Genomic DNA, 22,264 nt, shown 5'->3' on the forward strand with positions numbered 1-22,264 from the left:
AGATTATTCACTTATGATTTTTCTTTTTTTCTAAGATAGTACTTAATGCTACAAATTTCTGTCTCAACACTACTTTAGCTACAGACATAAATTCCAATTTGTTATCTAATTATAATAGAGTGATGTATTTGTTTTCTTTCATTCTATTTCTTGATTCATTTGTTTTTCCTTCTTATGGGTTACTTGAATGTTTTTTAGAATTCCTTTATGACATTAAAAATTTTTTTTCTATATCACTTTGTGTAGTGTCCTTAGTAGTTGCATAAATATACATATGTAATTTTTCAGTCTACTGGTATACCACTTTGAGTGATGTGAAGAAATTTTACTTCCATTTTTGTCCCTTTACCTGCATTATTTCTTAATATAATTATCTTAAGCATTATCTCTAAGTATACAGAACCCCATATCAGATGGTGTTATCTTTTTTTTTTCAACCATCAAGTATGATCTGAGAAACTCATGAGAAGGTTGTTCTGTTATTTTTTAGGCACTCCATATTATTCTTTCCTTGCTGAAGTTTCAAGCTTCCTTCTGTTATTATTTCCCTACTGTTTGGAGAACTTCCTTTACCTTTATTTAAGGGTAGATCTGTTAGTGACACATTTTCTTAGTATTCCTTCATCTGAAAATGCTGTTATTTCTTCTTTCCTGAAGTATATTTTCTCCTGGTATAGGACTTGTGATCGACAGACCTCTTCTTTCAGCATTTGAGAACTATGCCACTTTCTTCTGGCCTCCATGGTTTCTGATGATAAATCTGCTTTCCTTTGAATTGGTGTCCCCTATAAATAATCCATCCATTCTCTTAGCTGCTTTCAAGATTATTTTTCTGTTCTTAGTTTTCAGAAGTTTAACTATGATATGTCTTGGCATGGGTTTCTATGGGTTCCTCCTATAGAGGATTCACTCAGCATCTTGTTTATGTTTTTTGCCAAATGGGAGAAATTTTCAGTGATTATTTCTTCAAATCCAGGTGGCTTTTAAGCATATTTTATATTTGAGAAGCTTTGCTCTAGAGTGGATTTCAGGGGTCCTGGAACCCCTCAAATTGTATACAAAATGCTGTAAATATCCATGTTTCTTAGGGAATGTCTGCAGCTTTCACTAGATTCTCTAGAGGTCCATGAAACTCGCCATAAATTTCATGAAAGGATTGTTTTATAGCCATATTGAGTCATTTGTGGTCTTCTTGATTAAGAAACAATAAAAACTACTTGGTATACTTTCTTTCCTTCTACCATATCTTTTGAATTTCTATTTCCCAAAGATTGCCCCCCCCCCCAATTTTGGAAAATATGATCATTCAGGTAAATATTTTCTGAGTGCCTAATTATGCCAGCCAAATTTTTTTCCCCATTTTCCCCCAGTCAGTGAGAAGAGGAGTTTTAAAAATTAAAGCCATTTTTAGCTTTTGAAAAGTTCTCAGTGACTAAGAATTCAGAATAAACTTTGCTGCTTTCATATCTTGTGACTTTACTCTTTAAAATCTATTCCTTACTGCTCTGCGCTGAATATGACAATGGTCACATTATATCCTGAAAGTACAATTTCGTAGACTAAAGACATGGCATTATGCAGTGGATCCATTTATCATCACCACTCAAGTTTGCTTCATACGGTTGGTAGCCAAACACTCCTAGTTCCTCCAAGCAGAGGACATCATCCCTGGACAGTTGCACACACAGATCCCTCTACCTAGTGTACCCTCACCCCCTTTGCCACTCACATTCCTAAACTAACCCCTGCTTATATTTGGAATTCAGTTTGAGACGCACCACCTCTGCGAAGCCTTTATTCTCCCAGCACCAAGTTGGATGTGGCTCCAATGTTACCCCTGCTTGCCAGATGTCACACTGTGTGCTGATTACCTATCACTCCCATCAGACTGTGCGACCCTTGACAACTGTGACTGGGTCTTTGTTGCTTTTATGCCCCTGGTACTTTAATAAACGTAACCAGACATGTACTCAAGTGCCAATTCCACTCAGAGTTCACTAACACCAGCTGACTGGCTGCTCCTTTCCTCCATTTCTTCATTAATGTCAGAAATATCTGCTGAACTACTTCATGCACAGGTGTGGCAACCAGATGTTCAGCCCTTCATCAGCAGATTTGATCTTTCCCAAATTTTCACAGAATTTATTAATTCACTTTAGATTTTTTTCCAAGGATCAATATATAAGTGTTTTGGCCTTTTTTTTTTTTTTGCTAGAATATCTGTCTCCCCATTTTTAGACAATATGGACTACACTGACCTCTGCCATTTTTACTTACTACTGGGTCTTATGAATTCTTTAATATTGTGTTTGCATTTACAGATATATCTTTTCTATTGGGCTATGAGCTTCTTAGGATGCTCTGGGGGGGGGGACTCTGGGACTCTCCCCAGAGTTTCCAAGGCCTGGTGCAAGGTGGATTCCAGAAATGTTTGCGGAATGAAATTTGATGCTAGATCATCACAGCTATACTATTCCTCATGATTAGCACACGTATTTCCACATTTTCTCCACACCTTTACTTCCTATTTGTCTTTTTTTTTTTTCCTATTTGTCTTTTATTCTTCATTCTAAGCATGGGGAATTCTTTTTGGAAAGGGGAAATTGGTAGATAAATACAGAACATTTTAAAGTAATTTTTTTTATTCCCTCAGGTACTATCTTGGTCGCCGGATGTTTATTGTTATCTCTGAGCCAGACATGATCAAGCAGGTGTTGGTTGAGAACTTCCATAACTTTACCAACAGAATGGTATGTAGTTTTCTCTCTGCATATGGATGAATGGGGAATCATTTCTAAGATTCAAGGACTGCACATCACATCTAATAGGGATGTGATTGGGCCCCTTATCGGGTTTAGATCAGTCTGACTCAAAATAGCTCTCCAAAGAATTCAGGTTTTCAAAAGAGATGCACAGGACTGGTAGAAAAGAATGGCATTTGCATTTAAGAAATGCTTCAAGAAAGCTAAAGCTCAAGAGAAGTTCTGGCTAATAAAAATGCTAAAACCAGAAGGGTTTTTTTAAAGTTTGTGCTAAAAGCTAGAAGAATCCAGAGGGCGCAGGTCAAGTGACTGAGGAAGACAGAGGAAGGTTAATAAATATCAGAGGGAAAGCAGAATTTCAAGCCTCTTGTGCTTCCATCTTTCCCAGAGCGTATAAAAGTCTTAAGGCCAGAAAGGGAAGACAAGCAACATTACAAGGGAAATTTGTCCCCTTGTAGCAGGAGAAGCCTGTAAGAGGGCTCCCCAGGGTCAGTTCAATCCAATCCACTAAAGAATGTGTACATTCCATCTTTTTGAGAAAGTACATATCCTCCTACTTTTTATCTTTGTTGAGGACTCTTAAAGAATGAAAGAGCTGACTAATAGTGGCACATGTTAGTGTTGTTCCTATTCCCCAAAGATGAAGAGGATAGGAATTCTAGCAGAGAAGACCACTGATCTCTATGTTGATTCTTGGAAAGATTCTAACATGAATAAATGAACACTTGCTTGTGAAAATTGAGGGAATCACAATCTTTTTTGGGGGAGGGGACAAATTAAACTCAACTACCATTCTTAGAGGAATAATAGGTAATATATGCACTTTTCTCGGTTATTTGGCAAGCTTTTGCATACCCACCATATGCCAGGTGCTGTCTAGGTGCTGATTTTAAAGAGCTAGAAGATGCAGGCTTGTCCTGAAAGAGCTCACAGTCTAGAGACAGTGGGAGACAGGTGAATAAACCAGTATTCTATGGTCTGGTTATGTGTGCTGCAGTGGGAACCACTGTGTCATCCAGGATGGGGCCAGGGGAAGGCTTATTAGATAGATCTCTGGGGCTGAGTCCTAAAGGTATTAGCATAGCTCCCCTGCATTCTGTGCTGGTTGAGCCACCCAGAGTGGGGTTTTTTTCCTCATAAAATTTCATGAGAACGTATGAGATTGGTACAATTATCATCTCTATTTTCTAGACAGGGAGACTAAGACACAGAGGGCTTAAGTGACAGCCCTGGTCACGTGACTAACAGGAGGAAGAGCAGGGAACCTCGTGCCACACCCCCGACTCAAGTCCTTACTGCCCCACTACCAACAGCTGCCTTGGGTGACACTTCAGGATTGTCAAGGTGTCACTGAGTAGTTAGGTGCTCACCCCCAGCAAGCTCATCTTCTGGCCCCAGGGTGTCATGCCCAATTCCAGTTATCATATGGCCACTAGAAGGAGGTGACTGCCTGGCCTGTTAACACTGTCACCTCAGGGCAGCTAAAAGAATTGCAGAAGTTTAACTTCTCCGCTGCCTCCCCAAATGTGATGTTGCTACTCTGCTGTTCAAAGTCTCCTGAAGTTCTCTTCTGGGGTGCTGCTGGGATCTTAGGGACGGAGGCTGATGGTCAAGTGCAGTTGTAGCATAACAGCTCTGCCGGATTCAGTAAGGAATGTCGATTAAAGAAGCGAGGAAGCCAGTGAGTCCCAGGACCTGGACCCCCAAGCTGTATCCCAGCAAGCAGGGAAGGCACCCCTGAGCCCCCCTGGCGGAGACATGGGACCTAGCAACCACATGTCTCTGTATTGCTTCATGTGACACCCGGATGTCTCCAGGGCACGAGCCCCTGAGAGCTGACCTGGAAGAGGGCTGTGCGCTGACATGCTGGGGACATACGCTCAGCACACAAGTTCAAGCAGGGAGCACAAAAGAAAGTTGCCTCAGCTTCAGCCAGTTTCTCCTGCAAACCATTTGTTTGTCCTGACTTTTTCCATCCCCTAGATCATTTTTTTTTCTACTTCCCAGACTACGATTCCCCAGAATATGGTTCCTTTTACCTTCTTCTACTGCACGCAATGCCCTTGGGATAAAGTTCAAGCTCTCCAGATGAGACTGAAAGGCCTTTGTAATTTAGATCCATGACATATGCTCCAACCTGGCCTCTCACTGCTCCCCAAGGCGGGCTGTGGCTCCAGCGGGACCAACCCCTTCATTCTCTCTGCGTCCTGCTCTAGAGAGTCCTGCCCCCGTGCCTTTGCTCAGGCTGCCACACTAGCTACAACTGGAGGCAGCGTAAGAGTGGGTCTTGTATTTGCTAGCAACTTGAGCTGGAGTAGATCATTCACCTTTTTAAGCTTCTCATTCCTCCTGGGCTGCTGTGAGGCCAACTGAGGTCGCGCAGACAACCCCACCTTCTACTCTGCAAGCATTAGCTGCTCTCAACAGGAAGACCCTCCACTCCTTCTACAGCCACTCAACCCTTCCCCAAGGCTCTTCTTAAATTCTGGCTCTTCCAAGAAGCCTTCCCTACTTCAGTCCACATTTGCCTTTCCCCTTGTTCTGAACCCTCGCAGCATTTGTCGTGTACACCACATCATCATGGACCCCATTGTGCCTTCTTTTTTAAAATATTTTATTTAATTTATTTATTCATGAGATACACAGAGAGAGACAGAGAGAGGCAGAGACACAGGCAGAGGGAGAAGCAGGCTCCACGCAGGGAGCCTGACATGGGACTCGATCCCGGGTCTCCAGGATCACACCCTGGGCTGAAGGCAGGTGCTGAACCGCTGAGCCACTCAGGGATCCCCACCCATTGTGCCTTCTATTTGCAGTTAAATGAAGGTATGGCTTCCATGCTAACTTGATTATTAGCTCCTTCAGGGTGGTGTTCTTTTTAATACCCATGGCCCAAACACAGGATGACTATTCAGTACCCAATATATTCTTGTTCAAATGGAACTAAGTCTCTGTCAACTTAACATCCTCCCCAGAAGAACCATTCTCCCCTACCTGAAGCTGAAGAGATTCGATCTACACCTCCTCTTCTCGACCATTCATAAACATGGAAAAAGACCCATCAAAGATGAGATCTCTAGGAAACCCCAATGTTTATAGTTTTCCATCTGGGAATGTATTCATTTATCTTTAGCTTTGTTTATGGTCTTTAAGCCAATTCCATATTCATGACAAAACAATCCTTAGTGACTCAATTTTTTAAAAACCATCTTTAGAGTGGGATTTTCTCACAGGTTTTTGAAAGTCAAATTAAATCGGGTTCTGTGGTTCCCTCTTATCCATATGCTTATTTATCTGCTCAAAGAACTCAAGGAGATTAGTGAGGCGTGCTTTCTTCATACCGACACCACGCTGCCTTCTCTCTAATAAGCCATGTTTACTTAAGTGTTCAGCAATTCAGCTTTATTATACATTCATTCAGTAAACATTAAACGCTTACTCCATGCAAGCTTCTACCAAATGGTCCCTTGTGATACGGAAAATACCTCAGCATATTAGTTGGATACATTAAGTTTGAAGGAACTTAAATAACGCATGGATTCATTTTTTTGACTGAGAGCTTGTCTCCTCATAAATCCAGGCTTGACTTAGGCACGTCCCAGAGCAGCCTGGTGGAGGATGGTTGTCATGTGGGAAGGTGGGTTTGGCTCTAGCGTTTGATGTGAGCTGTAAGCGTCCCACGAGGGACCAATGGCTGGAGGTGAGGTGACACCACGGGGAACTCACTAACACACATCTGTACAGAGCAAATAATTTGAATTCAAACTTGTTGAATGAAATATTTTTTCAAACTCGAGAACCCTGGGCTGAAGAGACCATGAGTCAGACCTGGAGGGCAGTTCTCGTATCTAGCTTTCAAACTGGCGTTTCTTAAGGCCCTCACTTCCGTGTGAGGTCTGGGCCGCTCCTTGTCCATTCTCTGGATGGCCTCCAATCCATGCCCTCAGCACTTCCAGAAGAACCTCCATGGTGCTGTAGGCACACTTCACTGTTAAACCCAAATCAATCTTCTCAGCATTCCTAGAACTTCAGTTGTCCCGCCTCAGGACCTTGGGACTTTTTTTTTTTTTTAAGATATTTTTAATTAGCTCCCCTCTGCTATCAGGTACTCAATGAAGCCATGAGGGCAGCTCTTTTAAAAGAAAAATATCTGTGGAAACTGGAGTTGGGCCCACATGACTCCACAGAAATGGTCATAACCAGCAGTGGGACTTCCTATTCCTGGCCTCCCCACTCCGGGCCTGGAGTGGGAGAAGCTGTGGGAAGGTTGATAAGAGGTAGGGTGGTCTGTGGTCCGTGTTAGATTGGTTTGGTTGGACGGGGTCATGGAGAGAGCATATTCAGTCACTAAACTGCTATCAGGAGCTCTAGGTTCTGCTCCAAAATGACAGCATGGACCACAGGTCAGGCTGCAGGCATGCCCATCTCCAGTTCTGCCACTGGCATGGGGAGTGGAGGTGGCAGGCTGTGGTAGTTGGGTGTATGTGTTTGTGTGATATGTGGTTCCAGCCCTCAGGTCCTCACCGGCAACACGGGGTATCCCCTGTCCAGGCACAAGTCCAGCCACACCACCGACTCACAAAAGTCACACCTATAGTCACATAATGGATTTGATGAATGGTTTTATCCAGAACCATAAAGACCCAAGGGCCTGGGTTGCCCCAGGTGCTACCTTTCCCCACAGACACATGGGAATCATTGGTTTCCCTGTGAAACCACAAGCCCTTGGCACTGGCAAAGATTACGAAAGTTCTAAGGCAACTGAGTCACTGAAAACCTTATTACTCCCTGCAGCAGCAGCACCCCATTCCAAAGAACAGGAGCGTGTGGGCTTGTTACAGAGCTCATGAGCACAGAAAGCTCCATCCAAGGCTCCAGATGGGGCGGGCCACAGGTGTGGGGCCCCAGGGACCTGCCCATTGGTGTCCACTGAGGCAGGGGCAGGTAGGCTCCGCGAGTTTGCCATAAAATTGCCCCCTACACCTCTCCAACTGGTACCTCTCCACTGACCACTTTTGAAAACTTGGCTTATCTAGAATTTCTGATCCTCTTTCCCTTAAGTAAGACTTTGAGTGAATGAAGCCATTCGGTTTTCACATGTGAGCCGTGAGACTTACACTGTGAGAATGGTGTTTGGACCTGACTTAGGGAAGCTTATATCACCTCAGTCAAGCCTTGAATGCTATTTTTAGCTTTGTGGGGTTAATTTTTTATTTAAATTCCAGGTAGTTAACATACAGTATAATATTAGTTTCAATGATTCAACACTTACATACAATATCCGGTGCTCATCACAAGTGCATCCCTTTTTCTTTCTTCTTTCTTTCTTTCTTTCTTTCTTTCTTTCTTTCTTTCTTTCTTTCTTCTTCTCTCTCTTTCTTTCTTTCTTTCTTTCTTTCTTTCTTTCTTTCTTCTTTCTTTCTTTCTTCTTTCTTCTTTCTTTCTTTCTCTTTCTTCTTTCTTTCTTTCTTTCTTTCTTTCTTTCTTTCTTTCTTTCTTTCTTTTTTTTTAAAGACTTATTATCTAATTTAGAGAGAGAGAGAGAGAGAGAGCGCAAGCCAGAGGGGGTGGAGACAGAAAGAGAGGGAAAAGCAGACTTCTCTCTGAGCATGGAGCCCAACGTGGGGCTTGATCCCACGACCCCAAGACCCCAACCTGAACAGAAATCAAGAGTCAGATGCCCAACCTGCTGAGTTACACAGGCACCCCACAACAAGCGCCCTCCTTACTCCCCATCACCTATTCCCCCCAACCCCCTCACCTCAATCTGGTGACCATCAGATTGTTCTCTACAGTCAAGAGTCTGTTTCTTGGTTGGTCTCTCTCTCTTTTTCCCCATGATCCTTTGTTTTGTTTCTTAAATTCCACATATGGCTAAAATCACATGGTATTTGTCTTTCTCTGACTGACCTGTTTCACTTAGTAACTTTGTCTCTTTTGAGAAGGGTCAGTGCACATGATAGGCCCACAGCCCCGAGCAGGGCAGAAGTTCATACTTAAAACCCAGACTGCCGAAACCCAGAAACAGATGTGTGCAACCGCATTGGCCTGAGCCCTATTTTGAGCCAGGACTCTTTGATCTCACACACTGTGCTGTGCACAGGAGACCCTCCAGCCTGAGCTGGGAGCATCTCATCCTGGGATGGGCTGCCCCTTGGAAGCCCCTGCATCATAGCCATAGTGAGATCCCCACACCCTGAGAGCCTCCCCCTTTCACCTGCTTTTCTCATGTCTGGACATTGACTGGTATGCAAAAGCCAGGCCCGGGGCACCACACGTGATCGGTAAAACACACTTAGCTCCACGTTTTCAACTTGGTGGGGAAGTGTGAACCCTAACATTTTTAAAGGCATTGAGTGCATCCTGAAGCCTGACGGAGGGAAGAATAGTGCTAAGTGGTATTGATTTGAATGCTCCAATGCTCTTCTGTCAGAGTCTTGCAGAACTTTTTCAAACTTCAAGATCTTGCTGAAAATGATTTCACAGCTCATGTGTCACCTGACCCTTGCTTCAACAGGAAGCCAGCTTTACATTTTTTAAAAAGAGAGATAAGTACAATCTCATTCTTATATTTAGGCCTCCTTTCTTTAACTTTTGTGGTGGCTGAAGTAGAAGTAAGTGTATAAACCAGGAGATTAAGATATAGAACTTGGGGGAGAGAACAGTAAAGGAGCCACAGAAGTAATTCCGGCACCTCGGTGGTTATATTCCTGAACGTCTCATGAAATCAAGTCACTGTGCCTGTGAGTCCTGCCCCTCCTGCTCCTCCTCTGCCCTGATCTCTTTTAGTAACACCCTGTTTCTCCCCCGTCCTCCCCACCTTCTGTAAGCCACGGCCCAGCAGTATGGTAAAAGGCACACGGCTTGAATTTAAAGAAATGAAATCAGATTCTGGATTTGCTGCCTTTTGTTAGCTGAGTCTTGTGGACCAGTCCTTCAACTTCTCTGGGCCCATTTCTTCTGCGTCGAGTACGAGCGTCAGACGAGGTACCCACCAGGCGTGTTTGGTTCCCAGTGCAGGTGGCAGTCGGCACCATTGGGTAAACCATGGCATCCCACTGGCATCCCAGAGAGCCATTTAGAGCTTCAGATGTGAGGGTCCCTCTTCGGGCCCACCAGGAGAGTTTCTTTTCCCAGCCAAGCACAACAGGTACTAAATCAGAGATACCTTGTCCTTCCTTAACACTGTTTCTGTCAAGAAACTGCTGAGAACTTTCGAAGGTGTTCCTTGGAAGATTTAACAAGCCCCTGTCAGGAAGAGGCCATGCTGTGGGGCATGGGGCTTGCAAAAGCACAGTTCCAAGCCTGTGGTTTCCTCCTCTTTGGTGGATAAAATGCTAGGAACTCTCTATCAGGCAGGACCACCAGAGCCCATATCAGGACTTTGTCCAATTTAGAAGAGGTCCCTTTCCTTCCACCAGCTGATACCGAGTTGTCAGACGGAGCCCGATCTGGGTTGTGCCCCCTAAGCCAGGTCCTCACTCGGAGGCCAGGCTCTCAGACCAGTCAAAGTCTAAGGCAGAGAGAGGAAACAAAGTGTATCCCTTAGGATCATTTTCTATGGCCAAGACTAATGGGTAAAAACTGTCCAGTGGAGACAGAACACTTTTGCTGTTTCAAAGCACCAAATATAAGCCCTTTTTGGTTAAAATCTTTGTACAGCCAGATAGCAATTGTCTTATGTTGCAAATACCATATCATCAGGTGTAGAATTTGGGGTGATCCAGGTGAGAGAATTCTAGAGCTTTTGTTGATTAACATAATAAGGAGCCATGCAAGAGGATTCATGTATGCAGGTGAGGAGAGAGGTCATGCCATGGAGCTTCCTCATCTGTGCAAAGTTGTGCAAGAATTTGAAAGTCTGAGGGGATCCCTGGGTGGCGCAGCGGTTTGGCGCCTGCCTTTGGCCCAGGGCGCCATCCTGGAGACCCGGGATCAAATCCCACATCGGGCTCCCGGTGCGTGGAGCCTGCTTCTCCCTCTGCGTATGTCTCTGCCTCTCTCTCTCTCTCTCTCTCTCTGTGTGTGTGTGTGACTATCATAAATAAATAAAAATTTAAAAAATTATAAAAAAAAAAAGAATTTGAAAGTCTGCAACACTGGGCCTAGCGTTTTTGTGATCATGGCATACTTTGATATTTATATTCTTACAGCCTACTTGACATACGTTACACTGAACGGGTTGGTAATTCTGGCATCGTGACTGATGATTTATAACAGTATCTTGGAGTCTTCAAAAGCATCTCATTCGGGATCCCTGGGTGGCGCAGCGGTTTGGCACCTGCCTTTGGCCCAGGGCGCAATCCTGGAGACCCGGGATCAAATTCCACATCGGGCTCCCGGTGCATGGAGCCTGCTTCTCCCTCTGCCTGTGTCTCTGCCTCTCTCTCTCTCTCTGTGACTGTCATGAATAAATAAATAAAATCTTTAAAAAAAAAAAAAAAAAAAAAAAAAGCATCTCATTCTGTTTACCTACAGTTCTGTGTAGGCCGTTGAAGAACTGTTGACTGCCCTGCCAGGGCATCATAGAGATCGTACAAATCTTTTTTTTTTAATATTTTATTTATTTATTCATGAGAGACAGAGAGAGAGAGAGAGAGAGAGGCAGAGACACAGGCAGAGGGAGAAGCAGGCTCCATGCAGGGAGCCTGACATAGGACTCGATCCCAGGTCTCCAGGATCACGCCCTAGGCTGAAGGCGGCGCTAAACCGCTGAGCCAACCGGGCTGCCCAAGATCGTACACATCTTAAGTCAAAGTTCTTACATGTTCCAGGATGCAAGAGAACTTTTTTTTTTCTTTTTGGCTAGTATAATATATTCTATTATACTTCTTACACATTTTTCATCATGACATGCATACTCAATTATAGCAAACATGCACTGCATGCATTTTGCAGCATTTTCTAGGAAGAGCTGGTGGTTCTCATGGGGCTCTCTCAGGCCAGTTGAGAGCCACGGGTTTAGCATGTGCTAACCACCCAATACATGGTGCTCTCTTCACATCAACACGGAATGCCGAGGTTGTTGGTTTTCTTTGATAACTTGTTCCTCAAAATAATGTGCTTCTTTGAAGTTTAAAGCTTATGCTTAGTTGGTCTAATAAGAAGCTAGACTCTATTTTAAGAGATCTTAATTGAAAAGACAAACACATTCAACTGTCCAAGGGAAACTTAGCAGGGGAGCCATGAAGCCACTACTGCTGCTTGCCAAGGCGCTGTTTCCTAATTCCTGGAGAATTACCCCAAGATTAATGAGTGTGAAAAGCACTTTGTTAGCTGTAAGATCAACAAACACTGGTTGGAAACCACCCCATTCCCACCCTCCAAGTCAACTGTGAGCTCCTTTGAGGGCAAGGATTCCATTCCTTATCTTGGTGGCTTCAGTGCTCCATAGCACCTGGCACATAATAGGTGCTCAAGAAATGTTCACAGCCTTGATAACTTTTAACTAACAGGATTTTAGCTGAGGAAGGGGGGATGACTTCCAATTTGGGGGTTTAGGTTAGAGTAGGCTTTTGGAATTTTTTTGACTGTGGCCTACAATATAAAAAAAAAACCACATTGCACATCATGACATAGAGTACACAAACACACTTTATTTCTCTCTCTTTCACACACACACACATCCTATTTTGTTTTCAAAACAAAATACTTATTCATAGTTTGTGAAATGTTTCTCAGAGTATCTTCTACTCTGTTCTATTTATTTCCTTAGTTTTTCTTTTTTAAAATGCTGTTTGCAATCCACTGCATTGATTTCATGGCTGGTTATGGCCCATTGTCTGGAAATCCCTGGCTGGATAGTGATTGGAGGTACCTTCGCTGAGACTCAGGAGACAAAATTGGGTGGACAGACAGGAGTCTAGAAAGCCCTGTTTCTCTGGATCTTCTTCCCTGAGACTCATGGTGCCTTCCTGTCTCAACACTCCCAGTTCTGCCCTGTCAGATCTACTAGTCCCGTACCTCATTCCTTCAGGGGAGGTCCCTCTGTAGGGAGCCCTCAAGGCATCACTCAGTAATACTAGTCAAGTATTATGTGGAAACAGGGCTGGGGGAGGGGGGTGGGGAGTTAGTGTTTGCTAGGCACAGAATTTCAGTTGTGCAAGATGAAAAGCATCTGTGGATAGATGGTGGAAATGGTTGCACGGTGTGAATGTACTTAATGCTGCAGAACTGTATGCTTACATGTGATTATGATGGTAAGTTTTACATTATGTGTATTTTGCCACAATTGAAAAACATATATATATATGAAGACAGACAAACAAGCCTGCAGTGGTCCCCTGGAGATGAAGACTCCAGGGTTGGAAGAGTTGTTAAGGGTCATTTAGACTAACCCCCCTGGACGCTCAAGCTTCTCATGTAGAATTTCCCCAAAATGGTTTACAGTCATCAGTGATGGAGGCTCATTACTCAAAGCAGGTTATTTTTATCTTGGAACAATTCTGACTTTTGACTGTTCAGAAGTTCTCCTTTAGGTGAGCTGAAATTTTCCTCAAAGCTTCCACTATGGAACCCACTTCCACCCCTCAGGGTCACTGAAACAACCCAAATTTCCTCTCTCACATAATATGCATTCAGTAAGTTTTTTTTTTTTTTTTTTTTTTTTTTTGGTGCATCCTAAGTACCACTCTCTGATCTTCCAGTCTTCTCTTTCCAGACACAACATTCAAAAATCTGCTCTTCCCTCTTACAGAGTCGTCTCTAGAAACAAAAATTCAACTCTAACCAATGCCCTGAAATTTCCCATCACAAAATGGAGAATTTTAATGGCAGTTGTAGGCTGAGAGGAGTGTGTTGGCATGGCAGGTTGATGAGGGAGATATTTGAGGACGATGCTGACATATTGCATGGAAGACTAGATTTGTCCTCTGGGTACAAGATAAAAAAAATCTCATGGATCCAATCCTTAGGTCTGAAGGACAGATGCAAGATCCAATCAACCATGACTCTCGGCTCTAATATATTCTGTTCTGTCGGAACCCCATAAACCACTACCCAGCTCTCCTTGGAGTGAAATGCTTTATTACATGCAGCGTGGCACAGGGCTGGGTGTTTGCCAATATGTAAATTTACATAATGTGCCATTTCCTCCTTTGACTCTGGAACCCAAACAAATGGGTTATGTTCCCTAGATTCCACAGAAGTGTGATTCTGTATAGGGACCATGGCACTCCTAAAGCAATTCATTCTAAATAGGAAGAGGGATTTCTCTGCAGAAAAAATATCTCAGCAACTTAGTTCTAATATATAATTAAATCCCCCCTGGATACTTTGCAGTTATGTTTTATAGCTTATTTTGAATGTTCATATTTTATCAGAAAATTATAATTTTCCTCTAAACATGAGTTTTTACCAGGCTTTTGAATTATGATGGCTGGCTTCATATTTCAACTATGAAAAGGTGAAAAGAAATAGCAAAAGTGTCCATCACACGAGGTGCCAAAGAGTGCCTGGTCCTTCAATCCCCCTGCCTTCCTGTGCCCCACAGCTGTGAGTCTGGGGGCACTCCAACCAGGTGTGGGGACCCCAGTTTTGATGACCTGGTAAGAGTAGTTGGCTTCAAGATGGAAAAGAATAGCCTAGGAAGAAGGGAGAGGAGATGTCATGCTTTGCATGTTTTCAGACTTGGCTTGAATAACTCCCCTCAGAGCAGCCTTCCTGGCCGGTTAGGCCTATCATTCTCTCATCTGGCTCTATTTCTCTCTCCTAACGCGCGTACTTGTTAGTTTAGAGGGTTACTGTCTGCATCCCCAATAGACTATCCAGTGAGGGCCAGTGCTATGTTTTCTTTATTCGACACTATGTCGACAACTCCTTCCACATATGAGACACAACAAATGTTTGCTGAATAAGGAAAATGAATGAATAGAAGAACCCAGAAACATAATGACAGGATTTCTCTTCAAAGCATATCTGTTCAAGGGTGCCTGAGTGGCTTAGTTGGTTTAAGCATCTACCTTCAGCTCAGGTCATGATCCTGGGGTCCTGAGAGCTGATCTGGGGTCCTGGGATTGAGCCCCACATTGGCGGGGCGGGGGGGTCCCTGCTCAGCGGGAAGCCTGCTTCTCTCCCTCTGCCACTCCCCCTGCTTATGCTCTCTTTCTCTCTCTCTCTGTCAAATAAATAAATAAATAAAGTCTTAAAAAAAAAAAAGCAGCAGTTCCATTGGGACATACATCTGAAAGATCTCTTTTTGTTTTCCCTTTCCCTCCTCCTACACTGCCCATGTTCTCTCCCCCAACACATGTCACCAAAGACCCAGTCTGTCATCTCCCGGCCCAACCTAACCAACCCAGCCACACAAAACCCCTCGCCACAAAGTTCAGACATGAAACTCAATGTCAATATAGACGAGCCCATCTGCACGAAGCCTGCTGTTTGGTCCTCGGGGAATCCTGGCCCCAAGGCCCAGCAGGGGGACTGCAGAACACACAGAGGCCACCGAGTTCATTGTACAGTGATGACCACATTGTAACTGGTGGAACTGGGTGGAACTGGGTCAGCAGAGCCTACCCACCTGCTGCCACCAGGCCCTCGGCCATGAATCTCCAGGTCACTACCTACGAGCCTTTGCAGGCTCCCTCTGCATCTTTGCAAGAGCAAGCTAATTCGTTGATCATTGGTGGACTTTAACCAGAGTGTTTATCATAGACCCGAATCATCACCAAGGTGGCTTTGGCTCCCTTGTGTCCTAATCCTCTGCTTATTTCTCTCAGGTGTCGGGCTTGGAGTCCAAACCAGTAATGGACAGTGTCCTGTTTTTACGCGACAAAAGATGGGAAGAGGTCAGAAGTGTCCTGACTTCGGCTTTCAGTCCCGAGAAGCTGAACGAGGTAAGGCAGAGGGAATGCAGACTCACGCGGACGGACGGCTCCCTCCCTCCAGAGCGCGATGGGGAGCAGGTTCACATGGCATCACTTGTCTGCCTGGCACATTGAAATGGCCCATGCACAGGGGCCTTTGAACCTCCCCCTATGATGCCAAAAAGCCTAGGGTGCCGTACTGGATGGAGTGTGTCCCACTTCTCCAGCCCCCCATACCTCCAGTTGCCAGGAAGCAACTGTGAGTCTACAAGCACTTAGGGCACGTCTGTGGGGACACGTCCCAAGACTCTGCCCAGGAGAAAACCGGAGCAGTGCCTCTCATACTTCCAGGTCTGATGGATCACCTGGGGATCTTGTTAAAATGCAGATTGTGATTCAGCAGGTCTGGGGTGGGGCCTGAGATTCTTTATTCCGAACAAACCCCCAGGTGATGCGGATGCATCTGAAGGGTGAAGCATCTTTTACAGAGCGAGGAACCGGGGTACAGCTTGAAACAAGGGTGAGCTGTGAATCCAGTCTGAAGTAGGGAGGGGATGGCCATGGGTCACGGGGGAGGGGTGAAGTGGGGGGACACAGGCATGCCCAGGGTCACCATAGAGCCGAAGTCAGTGGGACAGGAGCACAACATACCGCCAGCTCTTTAAAACCCTGGGCCCCCTCTGCCCCCCACCCAGAGACCCGCCCTCTTCTTTGGGCCGTCTGGCCTGCCTCTTGGCCAAGTTCTTCACCAGCTGCTGGTCCGGCTTTGGTGTCTGCTCTCAATTCTGCAAGAACTTGGGACCGAGCACTTGAGCCCTTCTGATGGGAAGTATCTCGGTCAGAGTCCCAAGTACCTGTGCAATTCCAGAGCAAGTGTCCTTCCAGAGCCATCCATCAGAAAGCCTGGGCTCAGAGCGGCCTGTCTTCAGGTCAATAAATGAAAGCTACTCTTCAACCCAAGATGCTCATCCATCCAGTCCTGGTTAATTCCTATAGATCTTCTGACGTCCCCCAGAAGAGGAGAGGTCCCAGACCTCATAATTAATCCCATCCAATCAAACTCACTCAGAAACCAGGGATCCTGCCCATGTTCAGCGAGGTTTGGGTTTGTGTCTCCACACAGCCTTCAGTGTTTGAGGGCAGAGGGTAAGCTCAGCTTAAGCACCAGCTAAAACTCACCAAGCTCATATCTGTGCCAGGCACCTCTCCGAGGACTTCCTAAATACCTTAACACACTTAATCTCCAGCACATCCCTGTGAGGTAAATGCTCTTATGATCACTCTCATTTCACATATAAGGAAACTGAGGCACAGAGAGATTAAGTAACGTGCTCCGTGTCACACAGCTTGTAAGCAGCACCGCCAACATTCGAATCCAGCTCCGGAATGTGCTTAGCCTCTGTTTGCCCACTTCTCTTACCTCCATGTAATTTTCCAACGTTGTTCTAAGGCTCCTTAGGATGGTCCCAGGGGCTGTCTGGAGGGCAGGGGGAAGGAACAGGGAGCAAATGGAGCCTCTGTGGAAACCCAAGGGGATCAGAAGCAACACTTCTGTCTTTTCTGCGGAAGTTTGGAACCAACTAAGTTTTGGAAACGCATTTCACACAGAGGAAACACAGATTTCTCCATTCTTACCGGTAAAGCCCTTAGAGAAACGTAGCTCTGCGGTCTGCTCCTGCGGGCCTGCTAATGCTTCACCCAGGATGGAACACTGCAGCCTTACTGGCAGGAGGGCGGCAAGGCACATTCGAGAATGGGCCCAGACGCGCGTGGGGCTCCCCACGAATGCTCAGTTCCCGCCTCCGGGCCGCAGTTTCATCGGGGAGGCCCCCCTCTGATCAGGAGACCCAGCCCCTGCTCAGCTGCAGGTACACATGGGAATCACCTGGGAGCTTTGGAAACCACTGCTGTCTGGGTCCTGCATCTAGAAGTCCTGATGAAATCGGTCTGGTTTGGAATGCAGCCCAGGTTGGAGGGGTTTTGTGGCTCCCTGGGTGATTCTAACATAAAGCCAGCGCTGGGAGCCACCCCTCGTGGAAGCTCCCCTCAAGGAAACACAAGGAGGGGAAGTCTGGCTTCAGCTGGAGCAATGCGCCCTGCCCCATGTTCCGCTGTTACACACTGAGACTGCAGGTGAGGATTTATTTCAAGGAAGGGCCTGCTTCTTGAAAACCTGCAAAGGGGCAGCCCAGGTGGCTCAGTGGTGGAGCATCTGCCTTCAGCCCAGGGTGTGATCCTGGAGTCCCAGGATCGAGTCCCACATCGGGCTCCCTGCATGGAGCCTGCTTCTCCCTCTGCCTGTGTCTCTGCCTCTCTCTCTTTGTGTCTCTCACGGATAAACAAATAAAATCTTTAAAAAAAAAAAAGAAAAACTGCAAAACCGTGTTTTGACCACCCAAATGAGGTTAACCAGAACCTTCCCTTCCCGGAAGGGGAAGAGAAGTGGGTGAACCATGGGTTGACATCACTCACTCAAACATGTTGCATCAAATTTCACCGTTCGTGAGTAAACAGTGACTTGGCAGTGCTACAGATGCAGAATCTGATCACTTGTTAAAAAGAAATTGGTAAAGGGTGTCTGATTCTTTTCTAAAGTAAGCAAGAAAGGGGAAAAAAGCTTTCTTGACAGATTTGAGCTACGTTTCTTTGGGAAAAATAAATAAATCTGGATCTTTTTTCAAGGTCTAGATTTCTTTAGCACCTTATAGGGTGTACTCGGGAAATTGATATGATGTTGTTTCCCAAACAAATTCAGTGCCCCTGGGATCCAAAGCATTTTCTCCTCTGGTTTGCAGAAAATAGAGTTCCTTCAAGTGGTTTAGTGCAGAAAGGTACCTAGGGGAAAGGGCGAGGTTGTAGATGGCAGGAGGGAGGCAGGGTAGAGGGGAGGGCATGGGGAGGGAGAAGAAATGTCACACACCAGATTCCCTGGGTTTTGCTTTAGTTTTGTCCCATTACTTAACATAAACCATTGGTAAACTTAGCTCTATTGAAAATCTTCCTGGGATGCCTAGGTGGCTCAGCGGTTGAGCATCTGCCTTTGGCTCAGGTCACGACCCCGGGGTCCTGGGATCAAGTCTTGCAATGGGCTCCCTACAGGGAGTCTGCTTCTCCCTCTGTCTGTGTGTATGTGTCTCTCTCTGTGTCATGAATAAATAAATAAAATCTTTAAAAAAAAAAAAGAAAGAAAGAAAATCTTTCTGCTCAACACAGTTAACTTTAAGTTCTTGGGTTTCTATTAGAAAGGATGCCACTCTAGTGGAAGCAATAGTCACCTTTCTTCCTGCCTCTGGGGCATTTAGACTGGGTGAGTTAAGGTTCTTGGTGGAGGGGGGTTATCTAAATAGATGCATCAGCAAGTAGTTGACAGCAGATCTGGAGCTTGGGAGAGAAGAGCAGGAAAGATGATCATCAAAAACACAGAAATAGGCTAGGTCACACCCAGAGTGTGTGTTGTGTAGGAAGAGAAGAGGGTGGTGGCGAGAGCCATATTCAAGAGAGGGGTGGAGGAGAGACCTGCGAGTAAGACTCAGGAAGATCAGCCTGCAAAAGAAATCCAGAAAGTGAGGAAGGGATGCATTTCAAGGATGAAGGAGCAGCCAGAGGTGTTAAATGCTGCTTAGGTAGAAAGGAGCACCGCCATAAAAAATATTGTGCAAAAAATAATATTTTCAAATATTAAAGCATGTCTGTGTGTGTTGTGCTTCACAAATCATGTTGCCTGTGATTTTCCTTCCTGCACTGAATCAGTGGTGCATGTTGCTTTAGAAGTACGCAGGGGATGCCTTCCAGAACAAGGAGGTCAGGGCTTAGGTTTGACCTGCATGCACACCAGGCTTTCTCGAGCCCTACTGAGACAGTGGTTTTAGAAGCTAAGCTTTCTTGGGAGAGAAAATAGTTTTCCTAATTCCAAAGGCAGCTCCCCTTGGAATCTGAAGAGTGAGGTTTGGGATTCTGAGCATGGAGCATTAGTCTATGCTAAAGTGTAGAGAGGATGGAGGATGTCACCAGGGGGGTAGCTTCTATCCTGTGGAAGATGGGTGGAGGGGAGGAGGAAGGGAGGGCAGCGTGCAGGCCTTAGTGCCCCTGATTGCCTCCTCCTCCAGCAGCCTAGGTGACCCTTTAGGTTTCTGGATGTTTCTTTGAACTTTAACCTCCCATTGGCTTTTGCTCTCTATATCACTGGTTCTGGAACCCCATGTGACCAAGGGCTGCACCAGAATCACCTAGAATCCTTGCTAAAATACATAATTCTAGCCACTCTAGGACCTACAGAATGAGAATTTCTAACGGTGCCTGAGAACCTGTATGTTTTACAAGTTCTCTGCCGTAATTCTGATAAGAGCCAGAGTGGAAAGCACTGGTATGAGTCTTCCTCTTGGTCCCTTGCCTGACCATCTCAGACCCAGGGCTTCCCCAGACCCCTTCCCTGCTTTATTTTTCTCTGTAGCACTACTGCCAGCTAACAGCCCATTGACTCTACTCCTCTTTTCTCTGTCGTTAACTGCATAGCACTAGGCACATAATGCCCACTCGATAGTGATTTGCTGGATGAATGGATGGATGGATGGATGGATGAAGAATCAAAGAGCCAGGAAGCTTTCTACTGAAGGATATATGTTAAGACTAAGACAAAGGAAAAATAAAAGGGAATAGCTTTATCAAGGAAAAACTAAATAAGGGGATGAGGCAAATCATTGGCTTTCTCTCTGGAGAGTCACAGGTATATACGTGCAGAAATAGAAAAAGCAGGTCCCAAAGACAGAGAGGAGAGTGAGGCACACAGGACATAGGGTGGAGGAGGGAGAGATGACAAGAGGAGCTCAGACAACTGACCTAAGCCTGCTCTCCACTTGGTCACGGACACCTGAGTCCATTTTCCCCGAAATAGCTTTGGAATACCAATATCTCCATTCCTTGCTGAATTCATAAGTAGCTTGGGGACTTTTAGCATCAAACTTCAGAATTCATTCTTGAAACAAAGATTTGTTTTCCCTTGGAATTGTGCAGCTTGTTTCCGTTGGCACCTTGGCAATCTACGCCCTCTACTACCTGTGTCTGGAAGCGTTATTAATATTCAAAGGGCCGAGATAGCACAATCTTGATCCATGTGCCTGTTAGGTAGCCTGGGTCAGCAATGCTCAGAGATTACTTTAAAATCAGCATTAAATCACAAAGCCGTATTTTTATTTAAAATAAAAGTGGTTTTTGGCTTCAGGTTAGGGACAACATAGAAAGATAAGGCACTGGTGAAAATTTGGTTGCTGTGCTCCTGATTCCAGAAAAAGAGGCCACGGAAATCATAGTCGAGTGACAGCCAAGCTATTGAGGCTTATATTACAGGATTGCTGAGCACTGCTGGGAAAACAATGGATTTTTTTTTTTATTAGGGAACATTTTGCTCAGTTGACCTGCCAGAGTTCTCGCTCTGTCCCCTAAAAGATTAATTTTTTAAAAAGGGCAACCAGTGGATTTATTGAAATTTTTAGTGTCTTGTACTAGATTCTCTACCAAAGACTATTAATGAGCAGCCCTGGGGTTATGTAAAACTTTATTATGGGTCAGAAAGTAAATAGATTTAATTTTACGAAACAAAACTGGGGCTAAATTAATTCTTCTCTGAGGGAAAAATATAAATAATGGAGATTCCCAGGGGACCCAGGTTAGCTCTAATTTTATTTTTAAATTTTATAATTCATCTGAAAGAGGGGGCATACTATGAAATCTACACATTTGTAAATTCCTCTAAGCTCTTCTGATTTTACAAATATTAAATCAATTAGAATAAGTTTCTAAGACTCTTCTAAGATTGTGTAAGTCAGCACAAAAGTGGCAGCTAACTTTCAGTGTAACCAAGAATAAAATAATACCTTTAAGAGAAAAGTATCAAAACTATACTTATATGATAATGAACTTTCAAGCTATGAACTACTACCAAGGAAAAGGATTTGAAATTGTTGAGGACTGAAAAGGACCCATGGTCATACAGTTCCATAAAATATTGCCAACCATCTTCTTTTTTAAATTTATTTGAGAGAGAGCAAGAGAGAGAGAGAGTGCGCATGAGCAGAGGGGCAGAGAGAAAGGGCCAAGCAGACTCCCCACTGAGCAGCGAGACTGACTTGAGGCTCGATCCCAGGACCCTGAGATCAGGACCTGAGCTGTCAGACACTAAACCAACTGAGCCACCCAGGTGCCCCCTGACAACCATCTTCTGAGAGATTTGTTATGTACCTTCGCATGTTAATGAGTTGGGAGAGTCTGCAGTGAAGAAATCTGTTTAACATTGTTTGTTCTGGGCTCAGATAAGTTGAAGGGTGAAAACATGGGTGGTTAATGTCCAGACTGGCTCCTGGGAGAAATGAGGCCATGGGACACTGTGACTTTGGTGGTAAGGTCCATAGAGGATGCCATTTGTAAGTGCCTCTAGCAGAGACCAGGCTCCAGAATGGATGGACCATGGATCTGCCCCAGTATGGTGGCTCATGTCTTCTCAGTCCTCAAAGCACTGTAGAAGTGACGAATATTTCCTCATTCGCCCACAAAATAAGCTGATGGTGACCCGCTGAGCAGATACCGGACAGCCGGCAGCGTCATACATGAGAGCCTGGGTGTGTCACTCAACAGGAAACGAGCCAATCCTATCTGTGTGCATAGGGACTCAGTTAAAGACAAGCCAGACCGACAGGGAAGGCT

General features: G+C 45.0%; 1 protein-coding gene across 3 annotated transcripts in view; it reads left to right on the forward strand.

Moving 5' to 3' along the window:
• TBXAS1 (thromboxane A synthase 1) overlaps positions 1-22,264 on the forward strand; it is a 162,199-nt gene that overhangs the window by 73,445 nt on the left and 66,490 nt on the right. For all 3 annotated transcript variants that reach the window (XM_077850141.1, XM_077850142.1, XM_077850139.1), the window contains 2 exons: positions 2,654-2,750; positions 15,482-15,598. In XM_077850141.1, coding sequence (XP_077706267.1) covers positions 2,654-2,750; positions 15,482-15,598 — 214 coding nt within the window. The remainder of the gene's footprint in view (positions 1-2,653; positions 2,751-15,481; positions 15,599-22,264) is intronic.

The sequence above is a fragment of the Canis aureus genome, chromosome 15 (genome assembly GCF_053574225.1).
Source record: "Canis aureus isolate CA01 chromosome 15, VMU_Caureus_v.1.0, whole genome shotgun sequence".
Classification (NCBI taxonomy): domain Eukaryota; kingdom Metazoa; phylum Chordata; class Mammalia; order Carnivora; family Canidae; genus Canis; species Canis aureus.